The sequence below is a fragment of the Micromesistius poutassou genome (genome assembly GCF_964030765.1).
Source record: "Micromesistius poutassou genome assembly, chromosome: 14".
NCBI classification, from domain to species: Eukaryota; Metazoa; Chordata; class Actinopteri; order Gadiformes; family Gadidae; genus Micromesistius; species Micromesistius poutassou.
The window spans coordinates 2,995,441-3,016,053 of NC_140284.1; the positions used below are offsets into that span (position 1 = coordinate 2,995,441).

At 47.0% G+C, this 20,613-nt stretch overlaps 2 protein-coding genes across 2 annotated transcripts; both read right to left on the bottom strand.

Annotated features, from left to right (window-relative positions):
- Positions 1-5,584: 5,584 nt before the first annotated feature.
- hsd3b1 (hydroxy-delta-5-steroid dehydrogenase, 3 beta- and steroid delta-isomerase 1) lies at positions 5,585-7,705 on the bottom strand (the record flags this gene model as incomplete). Its single annotated transcript, XM_084478061.1, has 3 exons — positions 5,585-6,393; positions 6,773-6,937; positions 7,555-7,705. 3 exons carry the CDS (start codon positions 7,703-7,705, stop codon positions 5,585-5,587), a joined length of 1,125 nt encoding a protein of 374 aa, XP_084334187.1.
- A 2,045-nt stretch (positions 7,706-9,750) lies between these two features.
- On the bottom strand, positions 9,751-20,613 carry LOC311358749 (kelch-like protein 9; the record flags this gene model as incomplete). The annotated part of the gene is made up of 11 exons (XM_084478875.1): positions 9,751-11,180; positions 13,443-13,556; positions 14,889-15,068; positions 15,764-16,387; positions 16,793-16,868; positions 17,379-17,575; positions 18,428-18,560; positions 18,798-18,976; positions 19,356-19,510; positions 19,893-19,946; positions 20,588-20,613. 11 exons carry the CDS (start codon positions 20,611-20,613, stop codon positions 10,684-10,686), a joined length of 2,235 nt encoding a protein of 744 aa, XP_084335001.1. The 3' UTR covers positions 9,751-10,683.

Sequence of the window (20,613 nt, forward strand, 5' to 3'; positions counted from 1 at the left end):
ACTGATTCACTGGATTACAGGCCAGGCCGGGGCCTGTGTGGCGGTTCGCTTTTAGCGTCCAAACGAAGCAGAAAGGAAGGCCTCCATGTTTGTAATGGCGCCATTAACGCTTATTCTGAGCTTTCCGTTAGTCAGCTGCCTCAGGCAGTGAGAGAGGAGAACGAGGAGAGGAGAGGGCCTGGCTTTGGTTATGATGATGAGTAACAACCCTTGCACAACACATCTTGTGAAAGAGGTTGCTTAAGGGGTCATTAAGTGTGCTAATGTAACACTGCTGAAATTGGAAGACAGCATCTGTCAATCAAATGCCCTGAGCCAATTGGATGCAGTCAGCAGCCAACAGGCATCTACCCCCTTTCCCCAGGTGAACTAAATCACCTAATCAAGGAGTCAGTTAAAAGGCAGCTGGACACAGAAAAAAAAACAGCCAAGGAGAACTTTGGAAAGAGACACGTCTGTTTTCAACCCCATTAATAGGAAGTACTAACCTTCTGATCTAGAGCCACTCTGCACAGTTGTGCAACACTGGAAGCTTTTTTCTTGTACATAATATTACATAATATCTCTTTAAAGGACGCTTTGGGTAAAAGCCTTCGCTTGATGACTAGGTTTGATGCAAACGTGTCGTTTTACACGCAAAGTGTAAAACGAACCGTCATGTTAAATCCTTCCTTCTGAGAAGAAGGAAGGATTTCTCCTCCTTTGGAGAAGAGCTAGTGCCCTCGAGGCACATGCTCTAAATATCTGCAGAGTGATATTGTGAATATCACTCAAGGGAAACCAGAAACGAGTGAGCTTGTCATCCTTAATGACCTCTGTGTAAAGTTGGAGGGAGGAGGAAGGATGGGGGGGCAGGGGGTTTAAAGTGTCAGCATAATGCACCCAAGTTCAACAGGCAAGCAGAACATTCTCAGGTTGTTTTTTTTTCAGAATGGATGTCCCCCCCCCCCCCCCCCCTTTCCTCCCCTGCTCGCCTCTCCGTCTGTACTCTGAAAGTAGGAGACCACTTTGGTTTTGCGCCAAGGAGGTCATAGGTCAATTACTGCTCAAAGATATTCAGCTAACGACGAGGCCGCTGCTATCCACACAGCAGACAGTAAACAGCTGGTTGTTTTAGCTTGTCACAGTGTGTGTGTGTGTGTGTGTGTGTGTGTGTGTGTGTGTGTGTGTGTGTGTGTGTGTGTGTGTGTGTGTGTGTGTGTGTGTGTGTGTGTGTGTGTGTGTGTGTGTGTGTGTGTGTGTGGAGGGGGTGTATTTACAGCTCTGGTCTGTTCTTGCGACTTCAATCTGATACTAAAGTTCTCGACAAAGACGTTTCTGTGGTTCCCTGGTACAAGGTTTTGGGAGTCCTAACGCAGGTGGGAGCCCCCATGTTTTCACAGCTGCAGAGGGCTACCAGACATTGCCACAACGCATTACTAGGAAAAAGCTAAGTCAGTAGATTTGGTGATATAACAGCAATTTGGTCCAAACCAACTCCCAGAGTGATTTCAGAAACTTGCCATTGGAGAGCAGAGGGGTTAGTAGCATCTTGCTGTAGGATGGTATGCTGGTATGCTGAAGTTTAAGAATCTAACCCAGTAGCTTTCGGCTGGGGGTCAAACACCCTGATCACTGTAACCTGACTATCCTGCCCCTGTTATTAAAATCCCCTTGTAAACAGTTAAAGGTGCTAATAAAACAATCTTCTGTACATTTTTTCAAAATGTTTGTCTTTACTCACAAAACGTAAGTATTTAGGGTGTGTGTGTGTATTTGTTGCATCAAAGAGAGCGAATGAGGAAGTATGAGTAAGTAAGTGAGTGTGATGTGTGCAAGTGTATGGGTGTGTAGTCATACTGGATAGTTCCTGGTGGTTAAGACGGAGAGAGTGAATATTAGACAGATAGAGACGATGGATAAAGAAATGTGACAGACAGAGAAAGAGGAGAGAATGAGACAGCGAGAGACAAAAACAACAAGGATTAGCAGGGAAATATTCCTCTGCTTCGTCTTAAACCCCATGGAGACGTCATGGCACATTTTCACACCCGTATTGAGGGCACATATAAATCTGAGTAACCAACACCAGCACCTATAAAAGTCAACTTGTGCCTTGAACATTTTAGGTCCCAATAAAACAAAGAATACTAAATAGGTTAGGAGAGTTGGGCCAATACAGTGCATACACAGTATAGATAAAAATACAAGGTAATGTAGAATTCTAAATTAATTAAAGTTATTCTGTGTAGGTGGTGGTTATGTAATGTGTTAATCCAGTGAATGTGTTGATGAATGAATTATCTAAAACATATATAAAAGGAGGTGGTCTGCAACATACTTAAGCATGTTATTAAATGCATTCTGCTTTACATATACATTCAAGAAAATACATGTTAAAAAGTGCAAGATGTTCGTAGGGTTGTGGAAAGTAAATGGAGGAATCATGGAAGAGCTGATCCATCGCCATGGGAAACGTAGAACTCTACCAAGTCTGCCTCTCACACCAAAGCCTTTTGTGTAAAACCAACCCCTCCATGACTGTAATGGGCTGCTGATTTCCAAACATCCTCAAACAACAACAAAGCCCTTTGAGATCGTAACTGTGATTAAGTACGATTCACATTCACAGACATTAACTCAATGTCTGTTGGTCTGCACCAGAACAACTCGGAAAAGCTAAATAAAAATGTTTAGAGACACAGGGGCTAAATTGAACCACCATGGGCCGACACGACACTCAGCTCAAACTCAAGGTGTGGAAATGTCAAGGTTTTCCGAAACCAAAGTCCTTATCGTGCCATGCCAAAAACATCAAACTCTACTTTTTTCAGAACCAGATCTAATCAACCCAAATCTAAAGCCCCGGCGCTGGCTCAGGCTGGGACCAGACGGCTGACCGGCAGTGGGGTCAGACCGGGTCTGGCTGGGTTCGCTGCCACACTTTGAAGTGTCTGTCCAGGCTGAACGGGACCAGCACGGTGGTGGTCTGGTCGGAGCGGCCGGAGCAAATCTCGCTAATCAGGGCATCATGGGGAGCCGCGATGGTGGTGGTCAGCAAAAGCTGAACTGGTCATGACCCAAAGTTGTGAGAACCTGTTGAACCAGAGTGAAAAATTGGTTTAAACTGGAGCAGAAAAGTCCTAACCTGAAAAAGAGAAGCGATTCTCAGTGACACGAGTGAGCATGCAGTGCACATGTACATGCACACACACACACGTGGTGTTAATTTCGTCAAATGAGACGAGACTAATAAAGAGACTGTTGGTCAACAACCTTTTTTGCCATGACTAAGACGAGACGATGACGAGACTGCACCAATGTCCAAAAACGCTGACTAAGGCTAAATTAACATGCATTATTGTTGACGAAAAAAGACAAGACTCAAATGTTTTGCATAAAATAAAAACTAAGATACGTGCTCTATCTGCCAGCTAGAGCACGGAACGGGCCGCATTTTTCTGTCCGAGCCCGGCCCGCGTCCGACAGAGAAATAAAGCCGCTATTGTTGTTATTTAGAAAAAGACTAAAATGTTTTGACTAAAACTTGACTAAGATATATTGAGTTTTCTTTTGACTAAAACTAGACTAAAATGACGAGACTTTTAGTAGACTAAAACTTGACTAAGATACCTTGAGTTCTCTTTTGACTAAAACTATACTAAAATGACGAGACTTTTAGTCGACTAAAACTTGACCAACAAAAAAAGATATGTGAATGGCTAAATATGACTAAAACTAACAAGGACATAAGACTAAGACTACATTAAAAATAGGTGACAAAATTAACACTAACACACTCACACACACACACACACACACACACACACACACACACACACAGACACACACATAAACAAACACACTCGGTCAAATCTTGTTCATGTCATTCAAATATGAATGGAAATAATCATCAATAGGTGAATCAACAATGTTAAATTGGTTAATTGCAGATTGTGAGGGGCCTAATCTCTAATATTTTATCAATTTGATATAGCTCTTTTTCTCTTCTGTTTTTGTAGGCCTATTCTGACTTATTCTTATATTTTAGATGCCACCTAAGCCTAACGTACCCGCCAGGACCACTGCACTAGACAGAAACGAGACTGTCTATCTGTCTATGTGTGAGTGTGCTGCCACCTAAAGGCCAGCATTCTTCCGTGCAGGCGCTTGGGTTTAACGAGCAGTGGAGATCCGTGCTGTCGGGTCTTCTGAGCGGAGAGGATCCTGATGGTGAAGACGCCCGGTGGTGCTTAACGTCTACAGCTGCTTGTGTCGCTGCAGGGGGTACAACTGCAGCTGGCTTCCGGTTTTCTCGGGTTCCGGTTGAGCAGCAGGTCCTTAGTGGGGGGTCCACCGTCACACGGTCATACAGACGTGTCGTGGTATCCAAAGCAACGTCTTTGCAAAGCCATTCATTTTTACAATTGCTTGGTTTTAAATAAAGTTGTGTGCAGAGCACGTTCTATATATGCAATACAAAAAAAAAATAGATCTCTCCTTCGCTGTGGTTATGACACATTCAGAATTGCTTTGACCAGGCCTATAATAGCCTGCCTTATGCGTGTGCTTGTAAAATGTATATTCCAGAAGCACATTAGAACATTTTATAAATAGGGTGCACAGTAGCATTACTAGCTCTGCTATCCACGTGTGTTTTCCTGAACTGGCTTGCTGCCATGTTGTTTCTTTGGTTACCTGTTCAGAGTCTCTCAGGAGTTGGCAGAGATGGTCCAGGCTGACCAACAGGGGGCGCCGCTAACACAGCCGACCGACCAGCCACAGGCTACCACCATACGTCTCTCAGTAAGATAAACCATCATTCACATCCTCAGCACTCATTGATCGAAGCGTTGAAATTGTTCCTGTTAAAATTGAATGCTCGGCTCAAGATAATAGAAGACCTTTAACAGAGCACTATGTCACTTTCCTACTACAGCTATTTATTCCATTAAAATCCATCCAAGGAAGCAAATTCATCTAATCATTTCTAATGTTTCTAATGTGTGTGCAGTCAATGGAGGCAGGGAAAGCCAGGTCGATAGGTTGTTTTGAAAGTCTGTTCACATGATGAGTCATGTTGTGGGACGTTGACCTTTACGTACTTTCAACTGTCAGCTAATTTCTTTGATAAACCCTCACAACCTTTTTACTTGGAAACGGGGACTCCCAGAAGTGATCGTATGTAGGGAGTCCTTCAAGACGCTCAAAAATAAAGAACTGTACAAGGAGAAACAATTATACGCATTTTTAATAGCTTGAATTCAAACGATTTTTGACATGTAGTAAAAATACATTTTACTCCTAATCTCCTACTCCTAACCTTTTAATCTGCCAAAAAAACCTGATCATATATTCATCATCGACTGTAATCCCACTACTAACTTTAATGAGTTCTACTATGTGTGCCCATTCAGCCACTATCACACTCCTAACAGTCTCTGGAAGGCCGGATCCCTCTCCTGGGTTCCTTCGCAGCGTTGTTTCATCTCTTCAGGTTTGGGTAGCTCTTTTATAACGCGGGCCTGTGAAGCCCTTTGAGACTGAAGCTGTGACTTGCCTTAACAATCCAGGATCCCTCTTATCACTGACCACAAGCGAGGAGCTACTTGGCCCTGAGCCTCTCCCTCTCCTTGGGCAGCTGGCCGGCCAGCCACTCCGCGGTGCGCGCGCGGGCCTCCTCCCAGCTGTACCGGGGGGCGTACCCCAGGTCTCTCTTGGCCTTCTGGTAGCCGAAGCTGAACGGCGTGTTGAGCATCACCAGCAGCTGCCGGTTGAGGGGCGGGGCGATGCGCTTGAAGGGCCGCAGGCAGAAGCGCAGCACCTCCAGCAGCAGGCACACGACGTGCAGCAGCCACAGTGGCCGCACGTGCCTCTCCTGGATGCGGAAGCCCAGCGGCGCCATCACGGCGTGGTTGAAGTCGCTGTAGCTGACGGCGGGCGTGTCGTCGGCGACGTAGTAGACGTTGCCGGCGGCGGCGGCGCGCCGGTCCACGTCGCGGAGGCTGCGCGCCGCCTGCAGGTGGGCGAGCGCCGCGTTGCCCACGTACACGGGGTTGACCCGGGCCTCGCGCGCCGACGTCCGGTACAGCACGTCGCGGTTGGCGACGCCGTCGGCCATGTGGCCCAGCAGGAAGCGGCAGCCCTCGCCGTAGATGTACATGGGCCGGAGGGCGACGGTGGCCAGCCGGCCGCCGTTCCGCAGGCGCTCGCCGTTGGCCTGCAGGCTCCGGCGCTCCGCCTCCTTCTTGGTGCGGCTGTAGGCGAACTTGAGGGTGGCGGCGTCGGGCGTGGCCTCGTCGCCGTCGACGACGGGGTCCCCGGCGGGGTTGGGCCCCGCCACCTCGATGCTGCTGGTGTAGACGAAGGAGACGACGTTCTCCCGCACGCACGCCTCCAACAGGAGCTGGGTGCCTGGGAACGCACGGCGCGGGTTATTGTCCGTTGGTTGTGTTGGTTGTCGATTATTGGGTTAGTGCCTGGATATTTTTGTCATTGCCTTATTGATTATTTTATATTGGTTATTATCTTTTGGTTATTATGCTTTGGAAATTATCTTTTGGTGAGCTATTTGTTAGCTATTCGTTAGCTGTTGGTTTGTATTGGTTATGATCTAGAAAAAGATGGCCGCTATGTGAATAGGGCCAATTGTTATAATTTCTTCGACCCTGAAAATTTTGGCCAACTTTGGCCCCCTCTCAGAAATGGAATGGAATCCAGTTTGGAATTGTGTCAGTTATCTGCGACTATCGGGCCCAAGGAAAGCCCTGAGGGATTGATACACACGCAGTACCTTTAACATTGACTGCGTACAGCTCGCTGTAGTCCAGCGCCCCGATGACATCGATGAGCGAGGCAATGTGGAAGACCACGGACACGCCCCGGCACGCCCGGACCAGGAAGTCACTGTCCCTGATGTCCCCCTCCAGCACACTCAGTCGGGTCTGGCCCCGGGCCTCTAGGTACACAGACAGGTGGATCACAGTGACCACACACACACTACGGGTTGGTGGGCAGCGATAGAGCAGAACCAAATAGAATAGAGGATGAAAATGTACGTATATTGCCAACAATCGAACAACAAACAAAAAACATGCTTATTGCTTAATGCTTGCCTATGATGAAACTATGATTAAAAGACAATTCAAGCAAGAAAGTTACAGCAAACAGGGCAAATATACAAGGTGTATGGATTTGGAGTAAAGTACACCCTGTACTCTTAAACTACTGGTTTAACATCCCTTAAAAAGACAGGATATTTAATGAATTTTCTCATCAGCATCTGTTCACATTTTAAGTATTTTAAATGCCATAGGTCTAGCCTCTATCTATCTCTTTCTCTCTCTCTCTCTCTCTCTCTCTCTCTCTCTCTCTCTCTCTCTCTCTCTCTCTCTCTCTCTCTCTCTCTCTCTCTCTCTCTCTCTCTCTCTCTCTCTATGGCTATGTATGAGCTGGTTTCCAAATTCAATTTCAAAAAGTTCTAGACGTGCTAATGCTAGATAACAACACATCACAAACCAGAAAGAGTGCCCCAGTCTCGATGGTATAATGCCGTTCCGGGGGGGGGTGTCTTACCCTCCAGAGACTGCAGGAGTTGGGGCTGGATGTGCCGGTCCAGCAGACGGATCTCCGCTAGCTTCTCCTCCTCCAGCAGCAGCTTGACCAGCCTCCGCCCCAGAAACCCCCCCGCCCCGGTCACCAGACACACGTCCCCGCTCAGAGACATCACTGGCCCGCACGCGCTCAGCACGACCCTGGACGAGTGTACCCTGCACACGCAGCGTTCACGAACCAAGCCCCCTGGAATCAGAACTCTGGCTGTGGACCCCCTCTCTCCTTGTCTCCTACTCTCTCCCCGATCGCTCCTCTTGTCTCCTTGTCGGTCGTCTAGCCTTCGCAGATCAGTGTATCTCAGTTCCCAGGGGTTGACGGCGTCGTGGTGGGTGAGTATAGGGCTCCTCTTGTCACCGTACCAGCGCTTCCTGCCTCTGCTGCTAAACAAGCCGAGGAGTGCTTCTGGGTCCTCTGTCTGGTCCCGTTGTGACCCGGCCCTTTTATTCCTCTCTGTCCCAGAGTATTGAGGAGGGTCTCTCTGTCCCCCTGTGGTTGAGGGATGTGTTGCAGTCTGGAGCCAAGCACTCTGAGCGCAACAGTTGTATATGTTTTGTATCTGCCAAGGACAGCTCTGGGCCAGATACGTTGTCTTGGTGTACGGATCAGTCGGACAATGAGCTCATCATTAGAAGGACTCGCAATGACATATGGAAAACCGTCAACTTTAACTTTATTAAAGCTTTCGGTAAATCTCTACTGAGCGTGATGACTGAGTGATGACTACGTTTACAATTTAGCAGATGCAGATGCTTTGGGAATGATTTCAGATGCATGCCATATTGGGTATTAAACCCTGTACTTGGGAACTAGGTTTGACACCCGATATCCAGCCATACCTATATAAGGTAGAGAAAAGGTCATGTTTTGAAATTGATATTTGATATTCAATAACAAGAACATTTTATGCTTTTCAGAAATGCAAGTTTCATAAAAAAAGTGCTTGACTACATTGTTTCTGTTAAAGGCTGTAAATAACAGTTTCAAGGCAATGGGTTATCTGACAGAGACCAAGGTTTCCCTCCTCCTAGTGATTAATAGCAGACATCATGGCCGGTGAAATAGTGATTGAACGCAGAAGAGTGGTGGTTTAAATGTGAAGTGAAGTGTAGTTTCATTTACGTATAGTTTATCACAACCCTTCCAGGGGAATGTAAGGTGTACAGTACAGAAGTATCACTGGTTCAGTTTGTCTGTGTTGATGGTGAATTCTGCCACAGGCCCGTAGGGCTTCAAGGACGAACATTTGGTCAGATCCCTGCTGTGTTTGAAGACCTTGGCCTGGCAGACGACTGTATCTCGCCTGTCCTCTTATCACCAGGCTGAAGGATGAGGAACCGAGGCCAAAGCAACATTACCGGCTAATCTAGTGGTGAAAGTCAGGCTGGTGGCAATACATCTGAGGAAGGGGGAAGTGGACATGTCTGCAAGAATACTTGGGAAGAGGTGTTGCTGCGTTGTCTCTACAACAGTCATAACGCAGCAACATCAACATGAGCAGTTCTAACTGGAGAGACAGTGAAATCCGCGAGCTGCTGACCATCACGAGAGAGAAGGTGATGCAGTCGCATTTAACAAAGACTTTGAAAGATGGTGCAATCTATGAGAAAGACGCAGAGGAACAAGTGGTCAGAAAAATAAAGAATATGTTTGTGTTTTTGCACTTGTAAATAATTAATTGTGTTTGTAGCCTACACTCGTGTATACTCATTCTTGCATGCGAGTTTCTTGAATCATAAAAAAATATGCAATAGTATGCAAATGATTCTAAAGAGGTCTAGACTCTGTACGTAGTCCCGCCTTCTCCAGTGAACCAAGAAAGACCGCTGCGTGGCGAAGGGGGATTTTACCCCCTCGGTTTGACACAGGCAAGACAGTGAAATTGCAGGGCGTGCAATGCCGCGACCATACCGGCATGGCAGTGTAAAAATGCCTTAAGAGTTAATTTGTGTGGTGATTATGCTAACTGACATCACAGTTTTTATTTGGAAAGAGGAAGGTAGAGGGGAGAGCAGAAGGAAGAATTCAGATAAATGTGTTTGAAATTGACTAGGATTAGTAAAGAAGGTTAAAGAATTTGTGATATTTATTATGTATATATATTATGATGATTAAATGTTTAACAAGATAAATAGATCTGCTGTTTAATGTAATGCAACTTTTATTAATATCTCAACATTATCGACCGGAGAACGAAAGAAAAAAAAAAGAAATAAAAGAAAAAGAAAGAAAAAACAAATCACTGCTTCAAACTGCACTTACAGTGTACTGTAAAAATGTCTTACTGGTTTCAGAGTAACAACCTATGTCAACTAAGAATTGAACTATTCTTCTTCACATCACGTCAACAGTTTTTTGTAACACTAAATGTTAAAAGCATAGAATCATTTGAACAAATAGCCCTTGAAAATACAATAAAATATAATTTCTAAAAGTCATAAGTCATGTCAGTATATCTGACCACATGTTAGAATGTACCACCCAGAATAATTTACCATCCCAGTTGATATTAGCCGTTTAAGTAGCTTACGGCAGGCATAACCAACCCATATCTCTACCACAGGCAGACAGGCTCTTTACAGCATTATAACAGGGTCAACAATCATCTCAAATATATTAAAAATATTCATATCAAATAGATAGTATAGTAGAATAGCAAAATAATATATTACAAATATTTGTATACAATATAGTAAAAAAAATAATAATGCAGGGGGGGTTGTGTTATTTATATTGATTTATGCCTTATTTTTTGGTGTGTGATCAAAAAATAGTGTGTGATCCTTATGGTATCACACAGTCAAGGTCCTTTTACACTGAACGCGTTTGTATTTCCTGGGGTTTTTCTCGTTTTTTTTTGTGTAATTTATTCATTATGTCTGATGTAAAAGGACCTTAAGACAGGAACTCTAAAATCTGAATTTGATGGGGTGTGATATGTTTTCACTTAGGACCGACAGCAATCCCATTCCCTTAGACATAACATTTCATTACATTTCTTGTAATCTCTTTGTGGAAACAGTTTGACCACAGAGCCATGGCCCCCCCCCCCGCCTCTGGCCCTGAGTCACACCCCCCCCCCCCCCCCCTCCCTCAGCTCTTGGCGGCCGGCAGCGGGCAGTCCTGTATCCGCGCCTCGTCCACGCAGTCCTCCGGCACGTGCACCCTCATGGTGCACGCCCGTATCCCCCCCAGGGGCTCCAGCACGTTGAACACCCTGTCCCACGCGTCCTCCTCGGGGTCGTAGCACTGCACGATGTCCACCATGCAGCGGCTGTTCCAGGAGTAGCCCCCCACCACGTAGACCCTCCCCTGGAACACGGTCACCCCCACGTCGCTCTGGCCCCGGGGCATGGGGGCCACCGCCGTCCACTGGTCGGACGCCGGGCTGTAGAACTCGCAGCTCAGCACGTCGTCGTAGTCGCTGGTGGAGCCGAAGTGGTTGCCCCCCATGACGTAGAGGCGGTCGCCCACCGTGCACATGCAGTGCAGCCCCCGCAGCTCCATCATGTCGGCGCGGCGCGTCCAGGCGTCCGCCGCCGGGTCGTAGCTCCACAGCTGCTTCTGGAAGGTGTCCCTGGTGATGCCGCCTGGGGGGGGGGGGGGGGGGGGAGGAAACACGTGGAGGGTTAGGTGGAGGAGGAGGATGGTTAGCAGGGCTGGCCCATGAGCAGCACAGCCGAACGGGGCTGTAACTAGACCGATGACAACGATCCGCAACATGATATGTTACGCCGTACGATCATTAATCCACAGACTGGGACAATACAAGTGTTACAAATACTTGTTGTGTAGCGTTGAGTTCAGAAACACAAGCGTTTTTCGGTTTTATTAAGATTGACTAATCATATTTTGTCCGGGTGGCCAATCTAATATGTGACGCCAGACCATAATTCTAAAGTTAAAAATAGTAATAATAATAATTTTTGAAAAAAGATAGATAATTGAAACACCAAACTGTGTAGCCCAATTCATTGTCCAAAACCTGTGTGTGTTTGTGCATGTGTTTGTGCGTGTGTTATCAATATGCACGCCCAAGGCCGTTAGAATGGTCGCCTCCGGTGTAACAATTGCAACGTTCCCTGTCTCTACTTTAAACACGCCCCAGTCGTGTGTACATGATCCCGTCAGTGCAGGGCTGTTGTGATGCCACATGTCCATGTGTTGTTGTATCTTTATGGATGGATTATGTCACATGTCTGTGTTGTTCAAACTCTTTTTTTATGTTGTTTTGCACACTTTGAAACGGAAATCCAGATCTCACCGCCTGACTCAGTTCATCGCTCAGGTCTATGTTCTGCTCAGAGATGCAGATGTGCGATTGGTGTAAACCGGAAGGAAGTGAGCTGAAATGTATGGCGGGTGCGGCCGAGAGTCAGGCACGAAACTCCACGCACCTGCTTCCACTGAGCTCTTAATGCCAGAGCACTCCTCAGCCCTTTATAATCATGCTTCTCTTCATAATAATCTGTTAAATCATACACCACAACCTGTCGTCACAAAGTTGCTTTGACACTCAGCCGAATAGCCTGGGTGATGTTTCCAATATTCTTGGTTCAATGAGGAGGTTTACAGTTTAACAGTCAATTCTGGTCAACATATTATTATTGTCGTTCAAAGAGCGGCCCATCCCAAACAACTTTTCTTTTTTTTTTTTGCTTCACAGGGACCTTAGATAAAAACAACAGTGACTACATTAATTGGTAGGTTTCTGTTCTGTTGTCGTGTTTCTTCTGAAGTGCAGTTTGGTGCGTGAGGCGTCCATGACCTGTGGCTCCAGACAGACAGGTGCTTCAGACAGACAGGTGCTTCAGACAGACAGGCGCTTCAGACAGACAGGCGCTTCAGACAGACAGGCGTTCCAGACAGACAGGCGTTCCACACAGACAGGCGCTTCAGACAGACAGGCGTTCCACACAGACAGGTGCTTCAGACAGACAGGCGCTTCAGACAGACAGGCGCTTTAGACAGACAGGCGCTTCAGACAGACAGGCGCTTCAGACAGACAGGCGCTTCAGACAGACAGGTGCTCCAGACAGACAGGCATTCCACACAGACAGGCGCTTCAGACAGACAGGCGCTTCAGACAGACAGGCGTTCCAGACAGACAGGCGTTTCAGACAGACAGGAGCTTCAGACAGACAGGCGCTTCAGACAGACAGGGGCTTCAGACAGACAGGCGTTCCAGACAGACAGGCGCTTCAGACAGACAGGTGCTTCAGACAGACAGGCGTTCCAGACAGACAGGCGTTCCAGACAGACAGGTGCTTCAGACAGACAGCGCTTTGACCCATTTTAACCACAGCCATCGCTACTTCCTGCATCTCACTTCTGTTCTCACAGCCACTTCACTTTAACCTCCCATGCAGGGTTGTCAGTAACCCCCCTCAGCACCAGTCCTGAGTCCTGAGGGCTTTCCCAACACACTCTCTGCATATGGAAACAGAGATTTCTTTAGATTTTACTATTAGCTGCTGCACCATGTTTAAGGTTGTTTACATTATACCACGCTACTACTACACTACTTTTGCATTGTGTGTTGGTGTAGTAGTATACCTACATACATGAGGTCGACCACGTGCACTGTTCTTTCATCACCGGAGACTCACACATGAGGTCACGTGCACTGTTCTTTCATCACCGGAGACTCACACATGAGGTCACGTGCACTGTTCTTTCATTACCTGAGACATACATGAGGTCACGTGCACTGTTCTTTCATCACCGGAGACTCACACATGAGGTCACGTGCACTGTTCTTTCATTACCTGAGACATACATGAGGTCACGTGCACTGTTCTTTCATCACCGGAGACTTACACAAGAGGTCACGTGCACTGTTCTTTCATTACCTGAGACATACATGAGGTCACCGTGCACGGATCCAGCGTGTCCGTAGTGAGGCTCAGACATGTGACTCATGAACGTCCAATCGTTCCTCTTCAGGTTGTAACACTCCACGCTGTCTGGAAACGGAGGAAGAGATGGAGATGGATTCAGATAAACATCTTGCTGATGAATTCAACATTTCTGATAATCATGATTTTACAACACAAATAAGCGATATAAGGGAAAAGAACAAGGCTTGTCAGGCAGTTGATATTGATGTTAAGAGTGTTGTGAACTTCATCCGGAACACTGAAGTCAGAAAGAGTCCTGAACTCTGCAACATCTGTGGCCAGGTACTTGACACTTGTACAGAGCAATTCTGGAGCACTGCTACACTGTACAGATACCATCTCAAAAAGCTGGCAAGCAAAATCTCTAGGGTGAGGCCCAGCTCATGGCGTTGTAAAACCAGCAGGGCCTGAGGATGGCTGACGCCATATTGGATTGTTCTGATAACTCCTGCACGCCTTTTTTCCAAATTTGTTTTCATTTGTTGACTCTGTTTTCTCTGTAGTAGGTTCTTAGAACAAGAGGATTGCTGGTTTGGTCTCTGATCTCTCGGGTCGAGAGCCTAACCCAAACTGCTCCCATCGTGTTGTTTGGTCAAGGTTAAGAGTTTAGCTTTGTTTACCCAAACCCAATGTTCTCTCTTTGGTTTAGATCTTTACCGCTCTAGTTCAGTACACGCCTTGGTGACATGATGGCTCTGTGTGCACTTATGGAATAAATCAATGAGAAAAATAGAAAGAGAATACGTATACATGCATATGTATCATTGTCATGTGTTGGATGATGGGCAGTGTGTAACTTTATGGTCAATAACCTTTTGTTATTTACATTTTATTAGCGGATAATGAACTCAGCAGATGAGACAGATTTACTTCAAAGACAATAAAGTCAACCTTATCTTATCTTTTCTGATACATGTATAACAAACAGGTTTCTCAACAACAACTGAAAAGGTGTTGGCCGGAACCAGGGCTTACAATGCCTCCACTTTGTAAGCCCTTTTAATATTATCTACAGCCTCCCAAATCATTGAATCAATCACAAATCTGTTTTATCTGTTCACTTGCACCTTATATTTCTACTTTCTACTTTCTACTTTGCACTACAATTATACTGCTTATTCATACATTTTTTATATTACATTTCATATTGCTTCTTTTTTATATATATGTCAAGGTTGTTTCTCTTTATTTGTGTTGTTACTGTGTGTAATGCTGCTGCCTGCTCTACACTGCAATTTCCCAGCTTGGGAATCAGTAAAGTAAATCTATCTATCTATCTATCTATCTATCTATCTATTGTCAATCAGTAAAAATGAAAACCAACACATCATCGACTGTGTGGGCGTGCTGCACATGCAAGGTCATCACGGGGGGGGGGCGGGTTACAAAGAGGCTCACCGATCTCTCCGGACAGGTTCCTCCCCCCCACGGCGTACAGCCGCCCCTTCAGGGCGCTCAGGTGGAAGAAGGTCCTCTTGGCGTTGAGCGAGGCAATCTGCAGCCAGCGGTCGAAGCGCGGGTCGTAGCGGTACGCGCAGTCCAGCGCCGTCTTCCCCTTGGTGTCGTAGGTGCTCTGGCCTGAGGGGCGGGGGGGGGGGAGGGGGGACGGAGGACGGAGGAAGTGGGTGAGAGCCGTTGTTGTTGTTGTTGTTGTTGTTGTTGTGAGTGGACACATTGTGTACAGTGGTACATGGTGGAGCACAATGAGTGCGGAATGAATGTTTGGAGTGTAGTAGTGTACAGTGGTGGATGCTCCTTTCTCAGGACCACTATGTGGCAGTGCAGTAGTGTACAGTGGTGTGTGCGCCTTTCTCAGGACCACTATGTGGCAGTGCAGTAGTGTACAGTGGTGTATGCGCCTTTCTCAGGACCACTATGTGGCAGTGCAGTAGTGTACAGTGGTGTATGCGCCTTTCTCAGGACCACTATGTGGCAGTGCAGTAGTGTACAGTGGTGTATGCGCCTTTCTCAGGACCACTATGTGGCAGTGCAGTAGTGTACAGTGGTGGATGCGCCTTTCTCAGGACCACTATGTGGCAGTGCAGTAGTGTACAGTGGTGTATGCGCCTTTCTCAGGACCACTATGTGGCAGTGCGGTAGTGTACAGTGGTGTATGCGCCTTTCTCAGGACCACTATGTGGCAGTGCAGTAGTGTACAGTGGTGTATGCGCCTTTCTCAGGACCACTATGTGGCAGTGCAGTAGTGTACAGTGGTGGATGCTCCTAGCCCCGTTCCAGGTAGTGCTGTACCGTACAGGGGCGTATGCTCCTACCTCCCACTATGAAGAGGAAGCCCCCGAGCAGGGCCACCCCGTGCTGGTATCGGGGCACCACCATGGGCTCCAGGGCCCTCCACAGCCCGGTCTCCCCGTCGTAGAGCCTCAGCTCGCGGCTGACCACCAGCTGCTGCCGCATCACGCCCCCCAGCGCCAGCAGGTGCGTGGCGTCGGAGCGGATGCGCGTGCGCTCGGTCTGCAGCGCGGGCTGCAGGTAGGGCATCATCTGGTAGTTGCTGGCCTCCAGCAGTAGGCTGACGCACGCCGCGTCGCTGCGCATCAGCGTCTCCTTGCCCGCCGCCGCCGCCGCCGCCGCCGCCGCCGCCGCCGCCCCCGCCCCTCCGCCCTCCTGGTCCCCCTCGTCCTCCTCGCACTGGGAGATCTGGATCAGCTGGCCGGGGGTCATGAGGGGAAAGCGGATGTGGCGCATCAGGGTGTAGATGAAGGCGCGGCGGCGGGGCGCGTCGTGGGTGAGCCAGGCGCGGGCGATGCCGTACAGCTCCATCTCGGAGAAGCCCTTCAGGGAGTCGCTGCCCAGCGCCTGGGCCACGCTGCTGGCCGACAGCTCCAGGTAGCGGCCGCTCTGCACCAGCTCACACAGGTTCTGGATCACAAACTCGCCTGGGAGGAGAGGGATGAGTCAGGCGAGGCGCGGGGGGGGGGATTGGTTGGTTCTGGGTTTGAGGCTGTCTGTTTGAAGCTGCTGGAGCTTTCCCTTGAAATGTACCCATATTGTTTTAGATACATTTTTTTTAATATTAACAGCAGATATTTTGTGTGTAAATGTACCGCCAAAATACAAATGTCCCCCCTCTTTCATATCGGAAGTCAGGTAACGACTCCTTAATGAGATGTATCTGAATTCACTGTAAGGAGCTTTGGGTAAAAGCGTCTGCTAAATGACCAAATAATGAAACAGTCCAAGAAAACATGGGGCACATATACAGTCTGGAGAAAATGTCAAAACCTTCGTGTGTATATGCAGATACTATTTGGGTAAGGTAAAGAGATTATATAAACACACACCTATGTTCTCCTGCACATCCTCCAGCAGCAGATCAACTGCAACACGCTCCACCTCCACGCAGTTATCCACCGTGATCTGACACACACACACACACACACACACACACACACACACACATGAATCATTCACTTATCCGTCATCCATAATTCCGCGTGTCGTACCATCCATGGGCCCTTTTCACCTAGCGGCCGTCTTGGTTCTAAACACATTGAATTCCCCCACCCAGCTAGCATTTAGAACCAAGAAGGAACCAAGATGGCTGCTGGGTGACTATGGCTCGGACATTTGTTAAGCTGTACCTTGTAGGATTTCAGGGGCTGCCACACTGAGGGCTGTGTCTAAAAAAAGTCTGCACACTGTCTGCACATAAAGTCTGCAACACTGCAACAGTGCCACAGTAATACAAAAAGTTATACAAAAAAAGTAATTGAAAATATAAATATGGCATATCATTGTGATTGTATGCTTCAATCGTTCTCAGCCTCAAGTTCAGCCTCAGGTTCATTTATCCACAGTGTCTTTGTGTGCTTGTGTGTCCCTGCGTATGTAGCCGTACGCTCGGATCAGAGCGTGCCCGGGGCTCACCTCGCTGCTCAGCAGCTGGTTGCAGAAGCCCAACACGGGCATGACCTGCAGGAAGTTGGCGGCCTCCAGCGTGTCCTGCAGGTTGGCCATGTTCAGGTTGACCCTGGAGGTGTAGATGAAGTCGATGACGTTCTTCAGACCCGCCCTGGTCACTCCGTGGAGCTTGATCTCCTCCATCTCCTGCTCCCGCATGCCACCTGGATCACAGCCGCGTTACCAAACAAAACCGGGGCGTTCAGAGGCGGCCATGACTCCGGCGCATCCATCACGTAGGACACGTTACATCATTTGTTCATTTGTTTATTCATAAACTGGCATTGCCATGTCAAAATATGTACCTTATGCACCTATTCACATTCAGTACATTTGTTGTATTAAATATAATAGTTAAATATGAAATATGCATATATATATATATATATATATATATATATATAACAGGCTCCAAGGCTCCAACCTAAAGTGATGGACGGGTTGGGTGTCTGTTGTAGGTGATTGTAATTGTGTGATAAATATATCTGTTCTCAGTTCCTCACAGATACTGAGGAAGAACCAGACACAGCGAGGGACGTGTCACAGCCACTCATTTCAGAGACCATAAGAGATATGGCACTGTTCTGTGGCTATGTGATAAGGGTGGGTTACTGTTGAAAGAAATGCAGATCACATGACAAATATGTGTCCACACTTCCTCTTTTCCTCACAGACCACGGCAGAAACAGCCACAGTGGGGGACTTGTTATGGGGTGAAGGCGTAGCCCTGTGTGCCACTGTGTCCTCTACGCAGCTCATATAAAGCTGTAGCGTTGGTGGTTTTTCCTGTGTATTCTGGTAGCTAATGTAAGCTTGTGGTTATGTATGGATGGTCAAAAAGCCATAGTCACTGTAACTGTGTGTATTTGGGTAGCTGTTTGTGAAAATGTAAATGTGAAGCTGACTGGGTTTGCGGTAACTGGTTCGTACTGTGTTCTTTGATATGGATCTACGTGACTCTGCGTGCGTCTGCAGTACTGTGTGCCTGGAGGTGTAGACGATGGCGACGGTCTCACCGGTGAACATGGCTTTGAAGTAGTCGCTGGCGGAGGCCATGATGACCCGGTGGACGGGGAAGGCCTCGCTGGCGTCGCCCGCCACCAGGATGACATCACACAGGGTCGTGTCGCCGCGGAAACAGTCCAAACCCTTTGACAGAGTCAGCCGTTGGTTAACATCTATCCTCAATGTATCTCTCCCATGCTTCTATCTATCCATCTATCATCTACCCATCCACCTCATGCCATCAATATAAATCTATCTATCTATCTATCTATCTATCTATCTATCTATCTACCCATCTATATATCCATCCATCCATTGACTTGTTTATCAATCCATCCCTATACAGTACATTGTGCAGTACATTGTGTGCTTCCACTGTACCTGCAGGATGTTTTCACCATGCTTGTTGCTGGTAAACAATTTTGACAGAGGCCTTGGTGGAAGCCTGGGCTTTGGTTTAGAAGTCAGCTGCTTCGGTAGCCTCTCTGCCAGAGCAGAGGCCTGAGGTTTAGGGGCTAGTGCTGGTTTGGCTGTTGGGCTCGGTGGAGAGGGCCTTTCAGCTGGGAGATCAAAAAGACACGTAGTCAAGTTATTCATTCATCTTGTTGGAATAGTCTCCCTTAAGGCTTCTGGTGTCCAATGTACCATTTATAGACCAAGATGTCGTTTGTACCACATACTGTATAGACTCAGAGGTGTGTCGTGTGTGTCTCCATTGTTTATTAACTGAACAACAATCAAAGATAACATTTGGATTAGCTGCAAAAAAAAAGTTTTAATGCTGCATGACCTAGTTTCTAAAGAGTTCAAAGTAGCCATGGGAATCATAAATATAATATTGGTAAACATTGTTTTTGTGTTGCTGTTTCTTTCTAATATATGGAGCATATGTCGTACCATATACTGAGAGTTGTTTATTTGTGTTTCAGTCGGTAATACCTTGGGCAGCAGGGGGTCTCGACGGTGCAGGTGCTGGTGGGTCCTCTGGGGGCGGCCTGGGGGCCTCCCGGGCGTGTCTCTGGGGGTCCCGGGAGTGTCTGCTCCCGAAACGGGACAGCGTCCTGTGGAGCCTGCTGGGTCCGTTGTCATTCCCGCTGTGACGGACACGGAGCAGGTCATTATCACCACCAGGACTTTATATATACCATCGTTTACAATATTTGTGCAATGTTGGGCTAACATCTTTAACAAATGTTACACACATTACGTGCTATTAGTATCACATAGTCATTTATAGTTGATGTGCTGGATGTTTGTATTCGTTTTGATTTGTAAGCACATTTAATGGTTTTGTAGACTAGTTTATGTAAGCCATTTTTCACCAAAGGCTAGTTAATGTAGGCTAGCTAATAGGCTAGGTTAAAGGCTAGCGGATGTGGGCTAGCTGATAGAGGCTACAGGCTAGGTAAAAGTCTATTTTATTAAGTAGACTAGGTCATATCCCTTTACTTAACCCCCCATCTTATCTTATCTTACCCTATCGGATTGCCATCGTGGGGACGCTGGTTGTTTTCACGCTGAGAAGAATTCCTGCGTGCAGACAAAGAGAAGAATAAATGAAACAGCTATCTGAAGTCAGTCCCATGCAATATTTCCAACATGTTTATCTTGTCAATCCCAGAGAAGGGAGTTTGAACGGTTCTAAATACATTTGTCCAGAGGCGTTCGGTTGTATAAATTCGATCAAGGCGTCCCATGAAGGATTTAGTCTCCTCAAAACCCATCGGGTCGGCAGCCAAAGATTTACATCGTAGTATACAATAGTTTGGAGACTTCATCAGAGAATCACGCCTTAATCCAGGTCGTTATGCATTTTATCTCCAAGCTATCTTCTGCTATTTTTTATGTGTCATTCTCTGTAGGAAAGACAGTTGATACAATGTGGGATAGTATGGTCTTATCTTTATGACACCTGTACAGTGCAATGGTCAAACACATGAACAGCACATCAAAGTTTTTCTTGTTAATCCTGTGATTACTTCCCCGCAATCTCAGACGGTTGGAGGCCAACGTGGTACGAAATAAGACAAATTAAATGTTGTTGTCTTACAGTAAATAAGCTGACAAAAATTGTAAAAAAAAAAAAATACAGTTTGAGAAGAACCAGGAAACCTTGAGAAGGAACATAAAAGGTATTGATCCCCCTTTCCTGCAATGGCTAGGAGGGATACACTGAAGATGTGGGGATGTTGGACAT